The 22,238-nt window shown below is 53.7% G+C and overlaps 1 protein-coding gene across 1 annotated transcript; it reads left to right on the top strand.

Moving 5' to 3' along the window:
* The first annotated feature begins 4,109 nt into the window (after positions 1–4,109).
* On the top strand, positions 4,110–18,975 carry LOC119109706 (translin-associated protein X). The gene is made up of 6 exons (XM_037233441.1): positions 4,110–4,220; positions 6,971–7,236; positions 7,343–7,476; positions 16,419–16,741; positions 17,156–17,324; positions 18,059–18,975. Exons 2-6 carry the CDS (start codon positions 6,989–6,991, stop codon positions 18,247–18,249), a joined length of 1,065 nt encoding a protein of 354 aa, XP_037089336.1. The 5' UTR covers positions 4,110–4,220; positions 6,971–6,988; the 3' UTR covers positions 18,250–18,975.
* Positions 18,976–22,238: the final 3,263 nt, after the last annotated feature.

The raw sequence follows: 22,238 nt of genomic DNA, 5'->3' as shown, positions 1-22,238 counted from the left end.
AGGGGCCCTTCATATTGGTATCGGGTTCTTTCCACTTGCTTGGGGAACCCCGTGCTATTGCTGGGGCCCATATAAGATAATGCACCGAGGCACTCGATGCTCAAGGGCCCCTTCATTGGTCTATGCCTCTTTCCCTTTTGAGCTTATTTGCTGAGGACCCTTTGCTTGTCCTTTGCTCTGTTGACTTGCCTGGGCACTCTTGATCACACAGGGGCATTATTTTATGTACACTTATGCTGGGTTATTTCCCTTATCTCAGAGGGTCATGTGCTCTGTCCGGACCTTATATGTTAGCCTGCCAGGGTACTTCTGATCGTTTGGGAGTCTCACCATATGGTGTTGGGTTCTTCTCGCTTGCTATGAGGACCTTTCGTGACGTAGTTAACGAACTACGTCAGCTGACTACGGAACTACGTCGTTCGACGGGGACCTAAATCTTGATAATTTGTATTCGGGCTCTACGTGTTACTGACTGGTGACTGAATTTGTGCCTATGCCGATTGCGCTGATGAACTTGTACTTGTGATCGTCGAACATAATTTTACGCGCCGCCGACGTCGTGCACAGCATTTCCGTTGTTCAGTGAATTTGTGACAGTTATTGTGCTTTTACATGACGTTTTTCATGCATTTTAAAAGACAGGCTATGTTGTACTCCCTTGCGACAGACAAAGCAAAAGCTCTGCATTAGCCCTCAGCGATCAGCTGATCTCATCAACTACCCGGCTAACCGTATATAAGCTAGGTATCAAGCTTGTGCTTGATTTCGATGGTACTTAGCATTCAATTTACGTGTATGCTTTCATTGTTCTCCGAAATACCTAGCCTCCAAATAACAGGACCCACCATGGTCTGGAGAAATGAACAAGCTCCATGTATTTGCATTCGTAACAAATACATGGAGCTTTTTAGGGCTGCGCACAGTAACCTAGGATCCCGAATGCAAACTGCACACATAAGAATATCAAAACTCAATCACTGGAATACGATTATTTTTGGTCGATGGAGGCTCGAACTCTAGGGAGCTCACAAAGTAAGAGGCCTTTCCAGTTCTCTAGGATTTTCGCGGTGTAGGTGCGTGGAGATGTAGTTACCATGGAGTTTACTGATTCCAGTCACCCCGATATGGTGTCTTGTCTCTCCTGGCCAGTGCTTCTGCTCGAATCGCACGGAACGGTTAATAATGGTGTTATACACACACCACACACACACACCACACACACCACCACACACACACACCACACACACACCACACACACACACACACACACACACACACACCCACACACACACACACACACACACACACACACACACACACACACACACACACACACACACACCCACACACACACACACACACACACACACACACACCACACACACACACACACACACACACCACACACACACACACACACACACACACACACACACCACACACACACACACACACACCCACACACACACACCACACACACACACACACCCACACACACACACACACACACACACACACACACACACACACACACACACACACACACACACACACACACACACACACACACCACACACCACATATATATATATATATATACATATATATATATATATATCTATATATATATATATATATATATATATATATATATATATGTGTGTGTGTGTGTGTGTGTTGTGTGTGTGTGTGTGTGTGTGTGTGGTGTGTGTGTGTGTGTGTGTGTGTGTGTGTACTTTTTGACGACAGACAGACGAAGCTTACAGAACCTGCACAGTCTACGACTGGTGACTGGCTCTCTTATATATTCCGCTCTTTGCTTCATGTCGGCACCTTGAGCACTTAAAAGTAGAGCCTAAGACACGATGGAATGGGTGTAAAACACGGTGGATCATGCAAACAACAATAAACTTTTCATTGGACAACACTCACTGCCGTTTTGGCTTGGCAACAACAGACAATTAGTTAGCCCTGCAGAAGACATCATTAGCCTAACATAATGTGAGTACCGCAATCAACACATCAAATCACAATACTGCATGCTAATCAACCAATCCCTGCGCTATTTATCAGTGTCTTGTTCCTTGTCTGAATGATTTATTTGTGATGCTGCTCCAAAGAGATCATTCAATAGCTTGATCATTCGTCTGCTTAGAAGTCGTTTGCGGTCATGAATGAGTAATGCACACAGAATGTTGAGTTTTCTTGTTACGTGTATAGAAAATGGAATTCCAGTATTTTGTATAAATGTTTGGTGCGTGAGAAAAGTAATGTGGCCGGCCTGTATGTGATTCCTTGGTGCCCCTTCCGTGAGGTGCTCTGTGAGATGTCGGAACAAAAACGTTGCAATTACACCATTGTAGGATATGGAACCTTGCAGCAACACCTGGCAGCGGTCAACAGACGTGCAAAGCTGACCATTCATTGGAACTCGATACTTTCCAACAATTTATAAAATCAATTGGCATGCGTGTAAAAGGCATCCCGGGCCGAATGTTGCACTGGTGCAATTTTCAGATTGGTACTCGGGACGGATAACCACACAGAGCACCACGAATGCAAGGCGCAATGGCGTAATCTCTCTTGTTCGTAATGCTGCAACTGCTAATTCCGTTCAGAGAATCAGCTGGTCAACCAATTGAATTGCATTGGTAACAGCGTTCCGGTCAGCAGCAGCAGCGTTTTTCATTTGGCGGCAGGGCTTCCCGTCTGCCGACCCGCCGACCCGCCACGTTTGTGGATGCCGGTCGGACCGTCGAGCTGGGCAGCCTCTGGGCTCACCTGTGTCCGAGCTCCGCGTCCAACCGATTTCACATTATTATTCCCACATATATGCAGTGGTTGAGCGGAAGCGTTGTCTGCGAATTTGGCGGGAGGCGGTTTGTTTGTCGGACGGGCCGTAATACCGATTGTGGCTTTACGTCTCACCGGCTGCGATTGTGGCTTTACATCTCACCGGCTGCGATTGTGGCTTTACGTCTCACCGGCTGCGATTGTGGCTTTACGTCTCACCGGCTGCAGTTGTGGCATATTATCTATATGCCAATATATTTTAATATATTTCCCCATTTTCTGTAACTTTTGATCTGACCTAAAGTCGTCATATTCTGGAAAAGATGAGTTATGGATTGTGTGTCATCGATTGGTAAAATTTGGTGTTGATCGGTGCGCAGTGATTAAGCGCAGGGCATACCAACAGGTTTTGTCGGTCGTTCAGTCCTTCCCCAGATGAACGTCCGTCAATCTAGCAGCGGAGTAATGTCCAACTGCCAGTTGGATGTTCCGGGGCGTCACGATCGCCTCAAAATTTGGTGTGCAGGACGTTCTCGACACGCTGATTCCGAAAACCACTGACTTTGGGATGCGATTTTACGTAACTTCCGAGTTATAAGGCGCGTAACACCGCCAGATCGACGTTGCGGGGAGTCTCAATTGCCTCCAATTTTGGTGTCCAGGGCCTTCGCAACACGTTGATTACGAAAATCATTGTCTTTGGGATGGGATTTTGTGTAACCTCCGAGTAACAAAGCGCGTAGCATGGCCAGATCGACGTTGCGGGATGTTTTGTTCGCCTGCAGGTGCAGCGCTTTCCCAATACGCTGATACTGAAAATCGTTGTCTTTGGGTTGGGGTTTTGTGATCTTTGGAATCAGCGCGTTGAGAAGACCCTGCGCACTAAATTTGGAGGCAGTCGAGACGCCCCGCAATATCACACTGGCGTCTTACGCGTGGTGTAACTCGGAAGTTATCGCGTGGTGTAATAACGCGTGGCGTAACTCACAAAATCCCACGCCAGAGACAGTGATTTTTGGAATCAGAGATTGATAAGGACCTGCACACAAAATTTGGAGGCAATCGAGACGCCCCGCAAAGTCGATCTGGCGATGTTACGCGCCTTGTAACTCGGAGGTTACGCAAGATACCACACCAAAAACAGTGATTTTCGGAATCAGCGTGTCGATAAGGTCTTGCACACCAAAGGTGGAGGCGATCGTAATGCCTCGGAATATCCAAATGGCAGTTGGATATCAATTTGCTGCTGTATTGACGGACGTCCCTATTGAACGTTCCTTGACTGGTGCTCTGTTATACACCTTTAGCGCCTCTGTTGCAAACTATTGTGCCTCGAACCCAGGGCTATCTAACGAATCCGCAGTTTTCTCAGCGCGGGAAGTCCTCTGCTGAAATCGGCCAGCAGAGTCGCGGGGCTAGCCAAAGAGGTTGGTTTAGCGGGAAATTAACCGTCATGTGCATTCCGTTATTCGCGACGATCAGTCCATCAAGTTTTAAATGTGGAGCGGTGCTCTAATTGAGCGTTTCGATCAGAGTAAAAACGTCGTGACATTAGTTTTACTGCAACCTGTGTAAGTCGGACTTCAAAAAATACATGCCGCACTTAACATACTCGGTGCGGCAGCAATATCTTGGCAACAACTTCATCACATGCAGAATATCGATATGACAGCTTTGAGTGAGGGCACTGCCACCACCAATTTCAGCTCATAGAGCCTGTTTCAAGGAATTTTGGCATGATAGGTGTGATGAAGGGTTTTTACCTTGGCACCTGTGCTGCTGATGGAGAGAAAAGCTTTGTTGACTGCAGGTGATATTATGTATGTCATGTCTGTCACAATTTGTCTAAGCTGGTCTAAGGCCGAATGGCCATTTAACATTGTTCAGCAAATTTAATTCAAAATCCAACACAGTGCTTTGAGTGGCAGAATCCTGAGAAGAGCATTTGATGATGCAATGACATTTTCAATCAGAAAACAGTAAAATGTGTTTTTTTAAGTTGCATGCAGTGATAAAAGATGGCTTTGTGAAAATTGGAACAAACATGCCCATTTCCCTCCCCCCACCCCAACCCTCACCCCCCACCCCCCACCCCATTGTTACACTCATGGTTATGACACATCACCTATTTCACAGTGTGCGTTCCCTGTAAGTTATGGCAAAGCTTGTGAACTAGCTGCTGTATTGTTTCCGTCATTATATTGGTTTTGCTGCATTGCTGGAAGCCCAGGATAAAAGGAGTATCTTTTTTGTGGTGCTTTTCTCTTTCCAGGATCAGTTGATTTCATTTTCAGAGCATCAATCCTCAGGTAGAATTTCTTTGTTGCATAAGTGCATACTGGTGTTCGGGAGTGTTGCTTTAGCGTGCAATATTTATCCATTTGAAATGCCTGTCCACATGGAATGCTATCAGTGCTTTGCCCATCTTGCTCTAAAATGTTACATGAGAAAATGTTTGGAAGTGCTGCACTTATGTTTCTCATGTTTTAAAGCTGTATGTCAGACTCTATTTGTGTTTTTTTACAAATGTATATGTTCAACATTTTTAGTCTGAAATGATGGTACCTTTTTCAGATTGTTGTCATTGAATATTTGTTATGAATATGATGTTCAAATCCAGTCAGTATCACCAGATTTATTGCTGATGAGTATTCATCAATTATACCTGCACATTCTGTTATTTATTTTTGTTGGGCAATATGTACATCATGCATGCCAAGGCACACTCACATGTTATCACAACTTGCTCTAAGCAATATCCAATATGATCTCAGTGAGGCTACCATGCATGGTTTAAAGGAAATATGGTTTTATGCTATCACAGGATGTTGTTGGAGACCTCAGTGTGCAGTCTTAGTACCCCTCCTGGTGACAGACAACATGAGGCCTGGAATCAAATGTTGTTTATGGTAATCCAGACTGGGGGGGGGGGGGGAGGGCATTGGTATGGTGGTTCCACATACAATTTGTTTCCTTTTGTTGCTTGGGAACTAACATCATATTGATAGTTATCCAAAAAACAATCCATGATTTTAGCTGCTGTTGAAGGGGCATTGCAAATAGTGCAATGGGGGCAAATGTTTTTAATGGCTTACCTCACCATGTTACATGATTGTTAGCAAGGTCCTAAAGAGGCCATCAAATGAGGCAGGGATCTCTTAGGCATCTGGCATCATCAGCACTTGAATGCTCCTGTAAAGACCATAAGAACCACAGTGAAGAGAGCTTTGATAAGATGAGGGAACCTCTGCATGGCAAGGGGTAAGGTAGTGGGCTCCTAAGGTGGTTGTTGCCAATGATCCCATGACAACCATGAATACCTTCAAAAGTAAAAGGCATTCCTGTGTGGTCAGCATTGGCTAAAGGGCCTGAAGATACCAAGGGAAGTACCAGAAACCAAGAAGCCTACATGGCCATCTGGGTACTTGTGACAGCTGGGATGCACTAGTGTGTTCATGTGACTACCAGGCCAAGATGGGAAATCAGGGGAGCTGTGGCAGGGGTGTGTGGGATGGTGCCTTAGTTTTAGTTGGTCCCATGACAGCCCAGGACCCGCGACGCTCTGGGAGCCGGTGTGCGAACACGGATAGTCTCAGTTACTCTCGTGACAAACAGACCCCGCATATTGGCATGTTGGGGTCTCCGAACCTGACAACACTTAGCCATCCTTCAGCCCAAAAGTAAATGCCAAACCTGGAGAAGTCCAGGCGCAGCCAAATGCCCAAAGATTCCCCTATCATTGCCAAGGAAAGGTAAGTGATCCTTGTACTGCATGAGAAGACTATCAAAGTTGCAACTCAGTGGCTTTCCATGCTGTCATAAGTCCCTGCTCCATTATCTTGATGATGCATCTGACTCTTGCCCATTCGGATGGCAGTGAGAAGTCGTCGGTTCAGGCCTGACTTTTGCACGCTTTTACTCGACCGGTTGCCGCGCACGAAATGGCAGCAGGTGGAGAGTGATCGCACTGCGCGGGGTCTGCCCTGACCTTATGCATGCCCTTGTGTGTGCATCAGAAGTGCACTTCCCACAAAAAGAGACATGGATTTTTTCTCATGGTTCAGTGGGCAGTCCTTTGGCTGCTGACGACGGTATGTGAACATGTCTAAGGATATTTTTGGGCACACCCTACGGCGCTCCCTCGTCTCATGTCACGCCTGCGCCCCTCCGTTCTCAGCCCAGCGGTCGCGCCACCATGAGCTCCGGTCGTCCGCGTCACCGCGGTCGTCATGGCAACTATGAACGGCGTCATGTGGAGTCGGCTACGCCTCAGGCGGCGTCAGCTGACGCTGCTGAGAGCAGCTCGCCTGTGGTGCAGATGTTCCGCGAGTTCGCCACCCACCTGGACAACAAGCACGACCGCTACGAGCGGCTGGTGAAGAAGAGCAGAGACGTCACCATCGAGAGCAAAAGGATCATTTTCATGCTGCACAGGGTCTCTAAGTGAGTGCAGGTGCCGTGCTGGACGCCCACTTGAGGTGACTGGAATACTGTAGTGCTTCACCAATCGCGCCGTAGCCCGTCGCTGACCCGGCGAGCCGTCCGCCAGGGACGAGCAGAGTGCGGCGCTGCTGGAGGAGGCGGCGCAGCGCTTCCGGCACCTGGAGAACACCGCGCTGCGCGAGATCGCCCAGGAGCTGCGCGGCCAGGACCCGTACATGTTCATCAGGGCCATCAGTCCAGGTAGGAGATCATGGGGGCTGTCGGGCCTGGCACATGCTTGTTTGGGCCGTCGGTTCAGATGCGCCTCAACGTGCGTTGGGGCTGTCAAGTCAGGTATATGTTCCTCAGGCCAATCAGTCTGAGGTGTGTGTGCTATGACCATTAGTCGAGGTGGGTGGTCGTTAGAGCCGTAAGTCCAGCTAGGTGTTGATGACGGCTGGTAGTCCGGGCACGCCGCCGTCCTCATGCCGCCGCCGTGGTCTGTGGAAGATGCTGGACTCGCTGTCCAGCAGCACTGGATGCCGGGCCCAGGCCGCCCATCCTGCACTGGCCGTCGTCATCGCAAGGACGTCGGCGGTGAAGCGATGGACAGTCTCATGGGACAGGCCCAGCTGCTCGCTGATCTCATCGGCGGTGGTTCTTCGGTCTTCTTCCGCGAGGGTCTCCGCCCGGGTGGCGTTATCAGCGGTCATCGACGGAGACTGTCGGGCACATGGAAGGGCTTTGAGGTCCTCCCTTCCGCCATTAAAGAGGCTGTTCCACATTTGTACGGGGTCTTGAATTGAGATAATCATTTTCAAGAAAATTCTCTTCAGTTCACAGTTACGTTCTGCTTGTGATCTCAAATGTTCTTGTTTCCCAGCTAGGCGCCCGTAGACTCGGCCGACTATTTTGCGCTTCGTAATTTGAGCGTATTCAGACGTAAATAATATGACGTCATAGAAACATCACACGTGCTCCCCATCGCAGTGGCCATATTGTGCTCGAGGTCAACAATTAATTTCGCCATCTCAATATCCGTGTCTATAGTACGACAGCATGAGTCGTCTCGCTGGCAGACAGCGGTTGGTTAACAACCATTTTAAGCCGCTAATTGCATGCTTCGATCGTGAACCACGTGTTGTGATACACAACGCAGGTGGTTTTACGAATTTTGGCGGACGTGGGGCTGAGAATCGAATGGCAGAAAAGCGCTGTAACCGATAATGTAAATGCAAGTAGAAAAATATAGCATCACGGAAAAATGCACAACACCATGAGATAACACCAAAAATACACGCACCTTGCTAAGAAGATAAGCTTGAATGCACAGACGCCAACATCATGATGATCAACGCTCGGTATGCGACAATTGAGTGCTGTCCGCTTGTGGCCATTCTGACACGCCTTATCTGGCAGCAACCCGGACGTCATAAACTCGCTTCATGACGTAAGCAAACGATGACGTACTAGGGAGAACATTTGTTATGTTGGGGACGTGTTTTACTTAGAGCAGCCTTTTGCAGTTGAAGCATACCAACAGTTACAAGTTAGCTTTTCCAACATCTTTGATGCTCGCATCCATATTCTCAATTGTCAATTTGAGAAACGGTGCACATACGCACTTGAAACGCCACACATATTTGCAAACTCTGCCTGAACTCGGCGCTGAGGTACTTCAGCTCGCCAGGAATTCCTGGTGAATTTTACTCGCAAGCTTTTCTTGCGCGGGCAGATTCGGTGATTGCGCCCTGTTCTCACTCAGAGAAGTTCATCTCTACCACCTCTTGCAAGTGAGTCTGAAAAGAAGGGCATGATGTAACGCTTGGTGGTGCACGGACCTGTAGCGGTCTAGGTCTATAATTTTGTTCTAAATGCAGCACGTGAAGTGTTATCGAGAGTAGACAAAACAAAAATGACGGTCTTTGCTTTTGAACTGCATCCCGCAAATCCTACGCGCGAAATTTCAGCCAGAATTCACGCGGTTGACTGTGATGACGTTCACAGTGATAGTAACTGCAAGCGTGTGAAGTTTGTTTGAATGACGCTTTGTTACACATGTGACGTCACCAACCAGAGAACTCATGCACACCGCAAATTGTCGATAGTGAATATGCATGCACGCATGCGTACATACATTTACGCATGTATGTATACATGCATGCATTCATACATGCATGTGGATGAGCATGTACAGCTGTGTAAATACATACAAACAAACATAGAAACTTGCGTGCATGCCTGCATTCAAATACGCATGTATAGCTGGCGTTATAGCGGAATGCGCGCCGTGCATTATGTTTTATCTTCTTTTTTACAATTTTGTCAAGTTCCCAAAAAAAATGTTTTGTTGCTCTCGGACCTTGCCAGAAGTATGGCGGTCGTCCTGGAGCTGGGTGATGCTTCGTTTGGCCGGTAATTGCGTGTGTATCATTCTGTAATAGTTCGCAACATTTTCCCGTCTTCGCAACACTTTGTAACCTTTTGCAATAGTTTCCCAAATTCATCTTCAGTAACCATTTTCATTCAATGCCAGAGGAGTCCTTATGTGCCCATGTAGCCTGGCCGTCTTGCAAAGAAAGCTGCACTCAGTAATGTGCTGTACCCCGCGCTCCTTTCAGAACCATATACAAGTGCGAGGCTGGCAAAGTCTTTGTTAGACACATAGGTTGCTCAGTGTTCAGGATGGAGGGTGAGGTTAAGACTAGGAACACAATAACAGGAGCCCGTGGAGTGAGTGTTTTTTGTTTGCCTGCTACACTCACCAGACGTGATTCGGGTTACGGTACGGACATCCTGTCTACTTCCCGGTGTTCAAGTTGTCCTGTCATCAACAAACCAGGAAGCCTAGGTAACCGTGGAATTCACGAATAAGGGCCTCCGGGAGGTACTCTTTGGCTCTGACTGGCACTGAAAGCATCTTAGAACCTGTAAAATTAATGTAATTGCACTATTCAGCTCGTTATTAAGCTACTAAAATAAGGAAACGAAAGTCCAGGCAGAGAATAAACTTGCCCACAGCGTAGACAGGCAGCAGGCTCTTTCTCTGTGAAGTGCGGTCCGAAACAATTCAACCTGTGTGCCTGAAATGCGTACTGAATCTGTTAGCGTACAGACCCGTAATCAGGAAGTCAATTCCGTTTCTGACAATGCCCGCAGAATGTTACAACGATCGTGTTCCTAATGATTCATCGACGGCTCGCTGAGTTTGAAAGTAAATAAATGAACAATGGCATTGTGCTACTCACATGGCTTACCGGGCTTCCAAGCAGGCTATGTGCGTCGCAAACAACAGTGACGTGTCGAATCACAGAGTCAGTCACTTCCGATTCCAGTTTTTCGTGAAGACTCATGGTTGTTTCTAAATGAGCTAATGGTGATGATGAATGTGCTGCCATGCACGCTATTTTTCATCAGCTTTTTATCAAAACAGTGCGCATTGCCAACAAATAACTACATGTCCCATCAAAATGTTCGGCTCCAATTATCGATTAAGATTGTTTCCATTGGCGGAATGTTATAAGAATAGTTCACAATGTGCATCATCTCTCTCACCAAGCATGCATCAAGGAATGTGCACATCGCAAGTAAACAGCTACGTATCGTATCAGATAAGTTCGCCATTTCTTGCCCTACCTTTCCGGAAGCATTTGGCTAGTCATACAAGTACCAATGAATGGGAATGCACGTTTTTAGGGCAGGTTTATGGAGAACTGCGCGCGCCCTGAAAATGAATATAATGTGCTATAAATAATACTGGGTTCCAGCTGACAGACTCCGTCTTTCCAAGCCTACTTTTGCGTGCAGAGTCGTGCAGGCTGCGAATTTGGCCGATATACCTCGTCGGGATCTGGATACATAGCTTGATTAGAGTTTGTTTACACTACGTCCATTCCCCGCCTGAATTCCTCGTTTCCTCCGTAATATCACGACTTGCTCATGGGCCTAAGTATTAAAATCTAATTCACAGTTCCTATCTAAGCACACGACGCTTATTGACTTGTACGCCATACAGCTCCTCGTCGCGATGATTCTAATAACATGGTGATCTGCCCGGTGCGTGACCCCGACCCTCAGCCCTTTCGCGCGTAATTATGCTCACTTGGCACGTGGCATGCCCATCCTGTCTTGTTAGTCTTAGTTTAACTGGCAATTATCCGGCTGAGTTCTCGCACCTAGTTGGCGTCTGGCAAGCGTAGCAGGGGGGAGGGAGGTGAGCAGACATGGCCGAAGAGGGGTGGAAACGGGGAGCGGACTGCAGTGCCTCAGCCCTTCGTCGCAGCTCCTCCATTCACATGTTGCGTCAGGTGGAGAGCGCCTCAGTCCACTGAGAGCGCTCGAGGCCGAGGATGCCCCCCTTCTGAGTTGGTGCCCTCTTCTTGAGTGTCACGCTACCGCCGGGCGTTCGACATTCCTCCCTACAGGTTTCGACCATCATCTAAGTTCACTTCACTCCCATTTCGCGCCCGTGCTCATGTCCGTTTCGCACGGGCTCTTTCTTGGCCCGGGACGGGCCCAGGGCCCCTGGTAGCGAATGTCGTACGCCCCAGGTTTGTACCTGCCCTGGGGTTTTTGCTGGTCGTGTGTTTTTAAGCGCACTGATTGGCTGGAGCTCGGACTGGATCTCGGGCTCGGCCTCGTCCTCGGCCTCGGCCTCGACTTGGACTTGGACCCGGACTGGACTCCGAACCCCGCCACCGGGGATGGTTGTATCACCTGGCTCGCTTCGGTTCTGCTCTCGACTCTAGCCGGTCTTTCTCGGTCTCGCTGGCGGCCTGTCGGTCCTGATGCCGGGTCTTTCTTGGTGTTCCGCTGGCGGCCTGTCGTCCTGATCGCGGGGTCTTGTCTCTCGGTCGTCTGCTGGCGGCCTGTCGGTCTGATGTGCGGGTCTTTCTTGGTGTGTCCGCTGGCGGCCTGTCGGTCCTGATGCGCGGGTCTTTCTCGGTCGTCTGCTGCGGCCTGTCGGTCCTGATGCGCGGTCTTTCTTGGTTCCGCTGGGCGGCCTGTCGGTTCCTGATGCGCGGTCTTTCTCGGTCGTCTGCTGGCGGCCTGTCGGTCCTGATGCGCGGGTCTTTCTTGGTCTTCCTCTGGCGGCCTGTCGGTCCTGATGTGCGGGTCTTTCTCTTCGGTTCGTGCTGGCGGTCTATCGGTCCCGGTCCGGCATGGGACGCGTCTCCTCGTCGAATGCCCCGCTTCCCCGGCTGCCCCTGCTCCGGACGCGCTTTGGGCGCTTGGGGCGTGGGCGCAATGATCCCAGCCACGTGCTGCGCTTCAGCCAGGCGGTCTCGCCGTATGATCTGTTTTCGGTCGGGCTCGCAGCTGCCCCACCGGCGCAGCCTGTGCGGTCAGACGCCTGCCGGTCGGCTGACCCGCCTGCCCCACCGGCGCGGCCTGTGCGGTCAGACGCCTGCCCGGTCGGCTGACCCGCAGCTGCCCCACCGGCGCGGCCTGTGCGTGCAGACGCCTGCCCGGTCGGCTGACCCTCAGCTGCCCCACCGGCGCGGCCTGTGCGTGCCTGCCCGGTTGGCTGACCCGCAGCTGCCCCACCGGCGCGGCCTGTGCGTGCAGACGCCTTTCCCGGCCGGCTGACCCGCAGCTGGCTTTTCATGTTTCATATGACGACCCGGCTGCCTTGTAAAGTAGGAAAGAATTGCAAACAGAGGGGAAGAGTGGGATGCGGTAGAAACGATTTTTAAAAGATAAAACAATAAATACGTGCGGTATTTGTCAAATGTGACCTAATGTGGCTTTGTAATATAGTGCAGATGTGTCTTTCATATGCATACAGAAGCCCCAGCCGGGTCTTTAAGTCGGTGATGGCCCAGACTGCGTTGGTTCTGGTGATACAGAATGCAGAAAGGATGCAATTACTTGGGTATAGGCACTGCAAAGAAAAAACGCACACACTTCGATATATTTGGTGTGCTGAGGTGGTGATGGACTCAGACATTCCGTCTGCTCCATTTCGTAAACAGCTTTCATTCCAACGTACCTCAGGGGCTGAGGCCACCCAAAAATCATTTTCAGTGAAATATGTAGCATATCGCGGCTGAATCTTGCTGATCGAACTCATCTGTAGATACTCCTCTCGCTTTTCACTTTGAAAACTTCTTTTGGTCACAAATTGTATTCTTGCGCTGCAAAAGGTCTGCAGATATGGAATTTAACATTGGTGGGAAAGGAGTCGTGTGCCACAACGTGGTAGTTTTGTCATGACAATGCTACAGGTCATACTGTTGTGACCGTAGGCTAGGCACAGAAGTAGCGGTATTTCATATTTATGGCTTTCCTGGGGAGGAAAAGAGGCTCTTCAGAACCACTGTGCCGACCACTTCTCCGGGTTTTTCCTAGGATAACAAAATGTGATTTTGACTAGTTCCCAAACGGATTTGATTGCATTCTGAAACAACATATCTTTGTCCGGGTTCGGTGCTTGCCGGTGCAAACGAGATCCAGATTATGTGCGGTTGACTTTTTGAGCAAATGGGATTGTTCAGTTTATACGGCACCATGGCAGCACTGGTATTGCAATACATGGTATTGCAACTTCCCAAATGGTTGGGTGCATGTGCCTCTCACGTCGCTAAATCGGGCGGGTGGAACCTCAGTACCGGAGGTTGGGGTGTTACGGTCAGCACGCGTAACCAATGCACGCTGGATCCACGTGCACAAAATGTCCATCTTAGGGAGCTCAGTGGTTGATGTCTTAGACTTCAGACGTCGGTGGTATGACGATGTTGGAATCAGAGAGCGCGCAGGTACGTTGATGTTGACCGCACTGCGGTGGGCGAGTGCATGGCACGGTGCCGTCCCCTCAGAGCAGTCTTTGGGGTCAGCAGTCAAAGTACTTGTGCACCAGGGCTATTGGCGGGGACGCCATGGGTGGTCAAGATACCGGGGACCATCTCTGGGTCCGGTGCTCCGCCTTCCTCCGCCCCCCCCCCCTTCCCCCCTCCCCCCTCCAGTCCCTGAAGGCGGTGCTATCTTTTTCAGCGGTTCGGAGAGCCGAAATTCTCTTTACCTCGCCACTTTGGACACAACAAACCATTGGTTGTCCCCCCCCCCCCCCTCCCCCCCCCCAGTCATCACATTCTGTGAACGCCCGTGACCATCAGTCCAGATCACCAGGGGCATCAGTATGGCAGAGCCCTGCACCGCTCGTCCTGAGCCCTGCCGCCAGGGGCGTCTTCCAGTGCCCGATGAAGCCGGCTCCACCAGAGCGGCGGTCCTGGGGCGCGTCGGTCATGACTCGGTTAGGACGGTCACGCGCCTCTCCTACGCGCCGTCACGAGTCCTGCTGACCTCAGCCAGCCGGCCGGCCGCCGGGAGTGCGTTCCAATGCCCGACGAAGCCGGCTCACCACAGCGGCAGACCTGGGGCGCGTCGGTCGTGACTCGGTCAGGGCGGTTACGCGCCTCTCCTACGTGCTGTATGGAGTCCCGCTGAACTCAGCCAGCCAGCCCGCCGGCCGCAAGGGTCGCAGCAGCAGCGCGTTGAATGTGACGTGCGATGCAGAGCGGCGCGACAGTCGGTGGGGGGTCACGACCTCGGCCGTGTCCCGACCGGGGCATGAGACGTGAACGGCCTACTGAGATTGGCGAGGGGCGCGGTCTCCGCTGAGCGCGCTCCCCCCGGTGAGAGTGGACGGTGGATTGGCTTTGCAGGTGTTCGCCGGGCGGTTATTGTCAAGTGTCAACGAGGCCAAAGGTCGCTCCTCAAGGTTCCGGCCGCGGTCGTGGTGAATTCGTTTTGGTATGGGATGGAGCGTGTGGCCTGAGTTCGTCCAGTTAAAGCGTGGGCTGCGAGTAGCCTGTCATGCTTCTCTTGTGCCGTCGAGGATTGCCCGGGAAACGAGCCACTGAAAACTGCCCGGAGACGCGGCTGGGCTAGACGTGACGACGTTGGGATAACCTGGTGCGAAGAGCTTGTACCGTTCTTTTCCAGCATGAAGTTGAAAGTTCCGGCTAGTCTTGGCATTTTTTGCGCCCGACGGCATGCCTCATGAGTTGACCTGCGTGTTATGTGTTACCGGGGACCAAAGTATCGCGCCGCGTTGGCTGCCACGTAGCCCCGCTGTGCGGCTTCTTTAGCTGGTCACATTCGCGAACGCGTGACTACTGTGCAATGTCAATGCCTCGTTTTACCCCTCAACAGGTGTTTTGGAGTGACTTATTGTGTCATATGCCCCCTAATTTGACCACTTTATCCTTCAAACAACCTCGGAGGCGCGTGATTGCTCCACACTGTTTTATTGTTCGGCCACTTCGGCGATAGGTGTGCCGTTATTTTATCCTATAGCATCCCGGCTCAGGGTTCACGACCTGTTCGCTGCCTAACCCGACGGCGGCCAACCCAGCATCCAGGCGCATCGAGGTCGGCAAATGGGCCGCGCAGGTCAAGCTTGCGTTCCCCATCGGCAAAGTACCTGCCTGAAGTTACTACATGTGACATCACACGTGCTTCAGTCACATACGGGCCGCCATACTCCGAGCCGTAGGCACTGTTGTGACGCACTTACCTGTGACGTCACAAGTACCTAAGTCACATACGGGCGGCCATACTCCGAGCCGTAGGCACTGTTGTGACGCACTGACCTGTGACGTCGAGGTTGCAAGTTGTGTGCGGCGTTTGGCAATGGGGAACGCAGTCCAGCTGCCAGGGTTTGGGGTCAGAGGCCAGTGGACTAGCAACCGACGAATTGTGCGTACGGAGGCCGCTAGAGAGTCAGAATTTTAGTGGCATATATACCTCATGTCCTGCACACCCTGCTGGTTGGAGTTCGTGGCGCTGTTCCAAGACGTTTGTCAATGACCAAGGACATCTGACGCATATGATCGATGAAGGGATTGGCAGATTAATTACCTATTGAGATCAGCGTTCCTTCGAGCTGAGGGCGTCCGCTCTGGTTGCACGTGCCAGCGCTACACGTCCGTCTCTGCACTGTATTACGTGCCTCGCGTTGCAGCGAAATCAGGTCCCAAAGGTACCCTGTTGAGTCCTCCAAGAGAGGGGCGTTGAATAGAGGTAACCTTGCTTCCCCATCACGCGGCATGCATCAAGCCCTCCGGTCTTGTAGTGACTGCAAGAGTTTCTCGCTGTTCCAGTGGCGGGGTGGTCTCTCGCCAGTTTGACGGGCACTGTTGCCGTCATTGATCGCTGTTTCACAAGGATTGACTACTACGGCTCCTGTGTGTGGCCGGCAGGACTGCAAGAGTACATCGAGGCGCTGTCATTCTACTACTACCTGCTGCAAGACCGCCTGATCAGCTGGGCCGAGGCGCAGGCGCACTTGACCTACCCGCGCCCCGCCGCCGCGCAGGCCGGCGCTCGAGGCGCCCCGGCGGACGGCGCCGCCGGCCTCGCCGAGGCGGAGCCACCTGCCGACGCGACGGTGGCGCCGCCGGCGGACACGGAGCCGGCGGTGCCTGACGGCGACAGGCCGGCGGCGGACACGGAGCCGGAGTCGACCGAGCCGGTGAAAACCGTCGTGGCGGAGGCGGGTGAGGCGCCAGCTGACCCTGATGCGGTAAGTCTGCCGTCGTAGTCGCAGTGCTAGTGCTTTCTGCGTTATCAGACGTCCGTACCAGGCGACGCCCGCGGCATGTCGGCGCTCGTGCCGATGCCCGGGGAGCTTGTTGAACATGTGGAAGTGTTGTTAGGGGAAGCGTGGTTATCTCCGTTCGTTTCAATGCACGGAAGAGATAAGCGCATGTTTTTTTCTTACGCTGCAGCCGTGGCGGGGGTAGCTACTCTCCCTAAGCTACTCGAAAACGCAGCGTGCGTAACATATCACCATGTCGCCAACGACGTCATGTTCCGAGCAAACCCAATTACTCGCTTCCAAGTGCTGGTGCCCTGCTAGATGTGACGTGTTGGTTGGGTGCTGTGTGCGCTCGGCGGCCGGCACTGCCCTGACCTGCGGCCGCGCCCGCCCCCGCAGCCGGCCCTGAGCCTGCTGCTGCCCTACCACGAGTACGTGCTGGGCATCGCCGACCTGACCGGGGAGCTGATGCGCAAGTGCATCAGCTCGGTCAGCTCCGGCGAGCTGGATCAGTGCTGGCGGCTGTGCGGCTTCCTGCGCACCATACACGAGGGCTTCATTAACATAGGTCAGCGGCCGATGGGGGCGGCTGGGCCTCGTCAACGGAACTCTCACTGGGCACTGCAGTCGGCTGGGCTTCATCGGCATGCGGCACCGTCGGAGTGGTGACCGGCCGACCTTCGTCAGTATGGGGCAGCAGGGTCAGAAGTGACGGCCTTCTAGCGTGGGACATTGTTTGTGGAGTTTATCCACATGTTTCTATTGTGAACTGATGGCTGTAGCATTATGTTACTGGCACAAGTTTATTGATGGGAAAATGTTGGGAAGATAATGCTTGCATTATGCTGCTAGAGAAGGTCTCACCAAACGGGGCAGAGGGAGGGAGGTGGCTGTCAAACTTGTTGCACTGGGTGGTGCCTGTGGTGGAAGGTGTGTTGCGTCGGCTTGCGCCTCGCAGCACTTTGCTTGGTGTCCTTTCAAACTTAACGAAATACAACGCATCACCCGTCTGCTGTCAGTCAGCCGGCTGCAGCTGCCGTGCCCTCACTGTACCTGTATGTCAACCAAACGGACTGGCCGATGACCGTGCGGTGTCTGCTTCCGCCGCCTGTGAAGCTCTCCCCCGGCCGGGCCCGTGTCTGTCGCCGCCCCGTGCCCACCCCCCGCCGCTCCCGCAGGGCGTGGGTACGTGCCGACGGCCGTGCGGTGTCTGCCTCCGCCGCCTGTGAAGCTCTCCCCCGGCCGGGCCCTGGCTGGCCCGTGTCCGTCGCCGCCCCGTACCCACCTCCGCCGTGCCCGCAGGGAACACGGGACCACGCGAGATCACGCGCAAGCTGAGTACGCTCCGCCAGAGCGTGGCCAAGGTGGAGAACGCCTGCTACCAGCTGAAGGTGCGCGGCGAGGAGATCCCTCGCCACATGCTGGCCGACGTGTTCTCGGCCGGCGACGACTACCCACCGCCGCCGCCCAACGACGACTACGCTGGGAATTAGGCGTCGCCAACTGCTACCCGCCGCCGCAGGACGACTACGCTGGGAACTAGACTGGAGCGGCTACCCATCGCCGCAGGACGACTACACCGGGGACTAGACTGTAGTGGCTACTCGCCGCTGCACAACGACTACGCCGGGGACTAGACTGTAGTGGCTACCCTCCGCTGCACGACGACTACGCCGCGGACTAGACTGTAGCGGCTACCCATCGCCGCAGGACGACTACGCCGGGGACTAGACTGTAGTGGCTACCCGCCGCTGCTGGACGACTACGCCGGGGACTAGACTGTAGCGGCTGTCCATCGCCGCAGGACCACTACGCCGGGGACTAGACTAGCGGCTGCCCACCGCCGCAGGACCACGACGCCGGGGACTAGACTAGCGGCTACCCACCGCCGCAGGACAACTACGCCGGGGACTAGACTGTAGTGGCTACCCGCCGCTGCTGGACGACTACGCCGGGGACTAAACTGTTGCGGCTACCCATCGCCGCAGGACCACTACGCCGGGGACTAGACTAGCGGCTACCCGCCGCTGCAGGACGACTACGCCGGGGACCAGGCTGGATAGGCTACCCGCCGCTGCACGACGGCTACGCCGGGGACTAGACTGTAGTGGCTACCCACCGCTGCAGTACGACTACGCCGGGAGCTAGACTGTAGCGGCTACCCGCCGCCGCAGGACGACTTCGCCGGGGACTAGACAAGCGGCTACCCACCGCCGCAGGACGACTACACCGGGGACTTGACTATAGTGGCTACCGCCGCCGCAGGGATGTCTACGCCGGGGACTAGACTGTGGTGGTCGCCCGCTCGCTGCTGCCAGTGCGTTGGGACTGCCCGCTCCTCGCCCGCGCTAGCCAGTAAGGCTGTGGTGACTGTTCAGCAGAGTACCGCCGAGGTTGCCCCAGGCGTTGTCACGCTTGTGGATACGATCGCGGTGATGGTGCGCCCGGGTATGGCCCGCGCTGTGGTGACTGGACCCTCCAGTGATCACATGCTGCAGTGACGACTCGCCGACAGCGAGCGGCCGAAGAGCCGCTAAGCGGCGGAGCGGTGCCCGCCTGGCGCGCGACTGCCTCGGTGGCTTGTATGCGCTGGCCGCCCGGCGGGGTGAGGGCCGCGCGCCCAGCATCGCGACGCTGGGGAGAAGCGACGGCGCGGCCCGAGCGGAGAGGGGCGGAGCGCGCTGAGCGGCCGTGGTGATTGGTTGACGTGAGTCGAAGCGACCAATCGCGTGTCCCGGCGCGGCCCGGCCATCAGCCGCTTACCCCAAGCATGTGATAGCCTTGCGCGGTCTCACCAGGGGCTGTTCGTTTAGTAGCGTCAGTTTTGTGATCATTTGTTCGGGCACGGGGCGGCCCCGCAGCCGAGCGATGTGTCGTACGGGATCAGGACGCGGCGTCGTCCCGCCTTGTTCAGTTCTGACATCATTTCCGAAGAACTGGATTTGGTCGTGCTGTCAAGTGCCCGAGTGAGTACAGCGGTGCCGCATGTAGTACGGCTTTTTGAAGAGCTCCACTGGCGTGCGAGATTTTGATGGGATAGTGTGATTTGTTGGTTTTGTCGTGTGCTCCTCGCGAAACTTTCTACCGTTTTTTCTCGTATGTGTCGAGCGCGGCTTATTCAATAAAAGTACATTTTACTATTTGTTCAAGTTTTACGTACGATGCAGAAACAGCAGAGAGTGGGCTGCGGCGGGACCGGTTACACAATGTGCAAGCGTAGCTTATTCTGGTAACAGCTCGGCCCATCCGATAGGTGCGCCTACAGTGCGCCTGTTTCGAATCCTGATGAGTAGCCTTCGAACGGCAAGCCTGAACATTTCACATGTGGGTCCGCTGTACAGTCGTTCAGAAGTTTGTGCTTATTCACCAGAGGACGTTTGAATGGCGGATCACCGCGTCGGAACCGAAGTGGAGGGCCTTCACTAGTCATCTAACGGCCCCAGCCATACACCTCACTCTAGATCCACGAGGCAATTGTCTGCAATGTAAACTGGACAGACAGCTTCAGTCAACCTTGGCGGTCGGATCTGGGGTGAGGCGGACTAAAGTCTGAGTCTAATTTTTTAGTCCAAAACACATCGTCGTAAAAGGCCTGCAGCTGGATGGAGCTCTGGACGTAAAAGGCCCGACGCTGGATGGAGTTCTGGACGTAAAAGGCCCGACACTGGATTGAGTTCTGGACGCAGAAGGCCCGACGCTGGACTGAGTTCTGGACGTAAAAGGCCCGACGCTGGATGGAGTTCTGGACGTCAAGCCATTCGACGTTCACTCCGCATTTCGCTTGTACGTGTGAGTATTGTTCAACTGGCGTAGTGCCGAACTGTTAAGGTAATACGGGACATGTTCCCCGTCATTACAGCACTGTTTATAGCTTCTAGAGTAACTATCGAGCATCACGACGTTTCTGCGCGGGCTGAGCCTCCCTAATGGCGTCTACCGCATATTAGAGAGGAGGGAGACAGAGACAGAGAGAGGGGAGGGGTGAAAATTAATATACAAATCAGAGAACAATAATCCTAGAATGAGACGATATATGTATCGCGCGGGGCGGCAGGAAGAGAATGTTCAAGGTTTGTCCAACGCCTCAACGCATTAGTTCAACACTAAGATTCCCGACACAACTCGACGAACTTGTCCATCCGCCCAGAAGGCGAGTTGTGTGTAGTGTGTGAGTGGAATGGCTGGGAGGGTGTCTTAGTGGTTTTGTTGACACTTGTGCTGCGACCATGTAAACTAGCGAGGGTCAGAGAAAAGCCTTACTATTGTGGATCGACCCCTTTATGTGCAACGCAATACAATACAGGGAACGGGAAAAGGAGGGAGGAGGGCTGGCGTGGGATAATAAGGCAATATTTGCTGGTGCGCAGGTTGATTGTGCATCACGTAGAGAGTACTACGCAGCAGCTGAGTGGTCTCCACTTCATGTATCCCGCTGTGACCTCAAATCGGGCCGGAATTCACCTAATCTACAGGAGGCGACGCCGCAGCAATTCGTCTGGAGAGCCCTATCTCGTCTGTTTATCGTTCAACTGCCATGGTCTCCTTCGGCCCATCTCGGAGGCGCGCACAGCTAGCCCTTTGCAAACACTTTATCCCCGTGCTAAGACCAAGACACAGTGATCTTGTGCAACATTGTATTAATCACACCATTGCATGGACGGAATCAGTGTCAATGACGTCACCAGCCCGATGCCCACCGCGGAGCATTTAACAGGGCGGACAAATATAATTGTTTCGGCGGTAGCTACGTACTTGGGATCAGCTGTTTCCAAATTACAGCGCCAATCAACGCTGGCAGCCGCAGCCTCAGCGTCCTCTGCACACCGGCGCATCCTGTCGCACCACGGCCGTTTGACTAGAGTCGGTTCGTGCTGGCGCTAAGATGAGCGCCCGTAAAGCGTCCCGCCTGCATTGTGCGGCACATCGCGGAGGAGGCCACGCACCCGCGTGCGTTGCCGATGGTGCGTGGTCTTCGCCCCGCGGCTAGCAGCCCACGCCGGCCGGTCCCAGCGTCTGGCGGGGCCCGCCGCCGCCCAACCGCCGGCCCGGGCCCCAGCGGTGGCGGGGATCCGCGCAGCCCACCGCCGGCCCGGGCCCCAGCGGGTGGCGGGGCCCGCCGCCGCCCGCGCCGGCCCGGACCACAGCGGTGGGGGGCCCGCCGCGCCCGCCGCCGGCACGGACCCCAGCGGCTGGCGGGGACCGCCGCCGCCGCCGCCGGCCCGATCCCAAGCGGCTGGCGGGGCCCGCCGAAGCCCCCGCCGCCGGCCCGGGCCCGCCTCGTAAGCGGGAGGCGTCGGCGGACCGGAAGCTCGGCGACGACCAGGCCTGCGTGACGGGTCCCCTGGCGAGAGCGAGAGCTGGCCGGTGAGTGGTACGGCCTGTCGACACAGCTGGCCACGTGCCGCTGCAGGAGTTCGTCACGGTGGCTTCGACAGAAAACGCATCGGCAGGAAAACGTTGACGGAGATTCCGCTTCCCGAGA

This window comes from Pollicipes pollicipes, unplaced genomic scaffold (assembly GCF_011947565.3).
Source record: "Pollicipes pollicipes isolate AB1234 unplaced genomic scaffold, Ppol_2.1 Scaffold_7231;HRSCAF=8579_pilon_pilon_pilon, whole genome shotgun sequence".
In the NCBI taxonomy this organism is placed as follows: Eukaryota; Metazoa; Arthropoda; class Thecostraca; order Pollicipedomorpha; family Pollicipedidae; genus Pollicipes; species Pollicipes pollicipes.
Note: the sequence above shows the minus strand (reverse complement) of the source record. Positions and strands in the feature narration are given on the sequence as shown.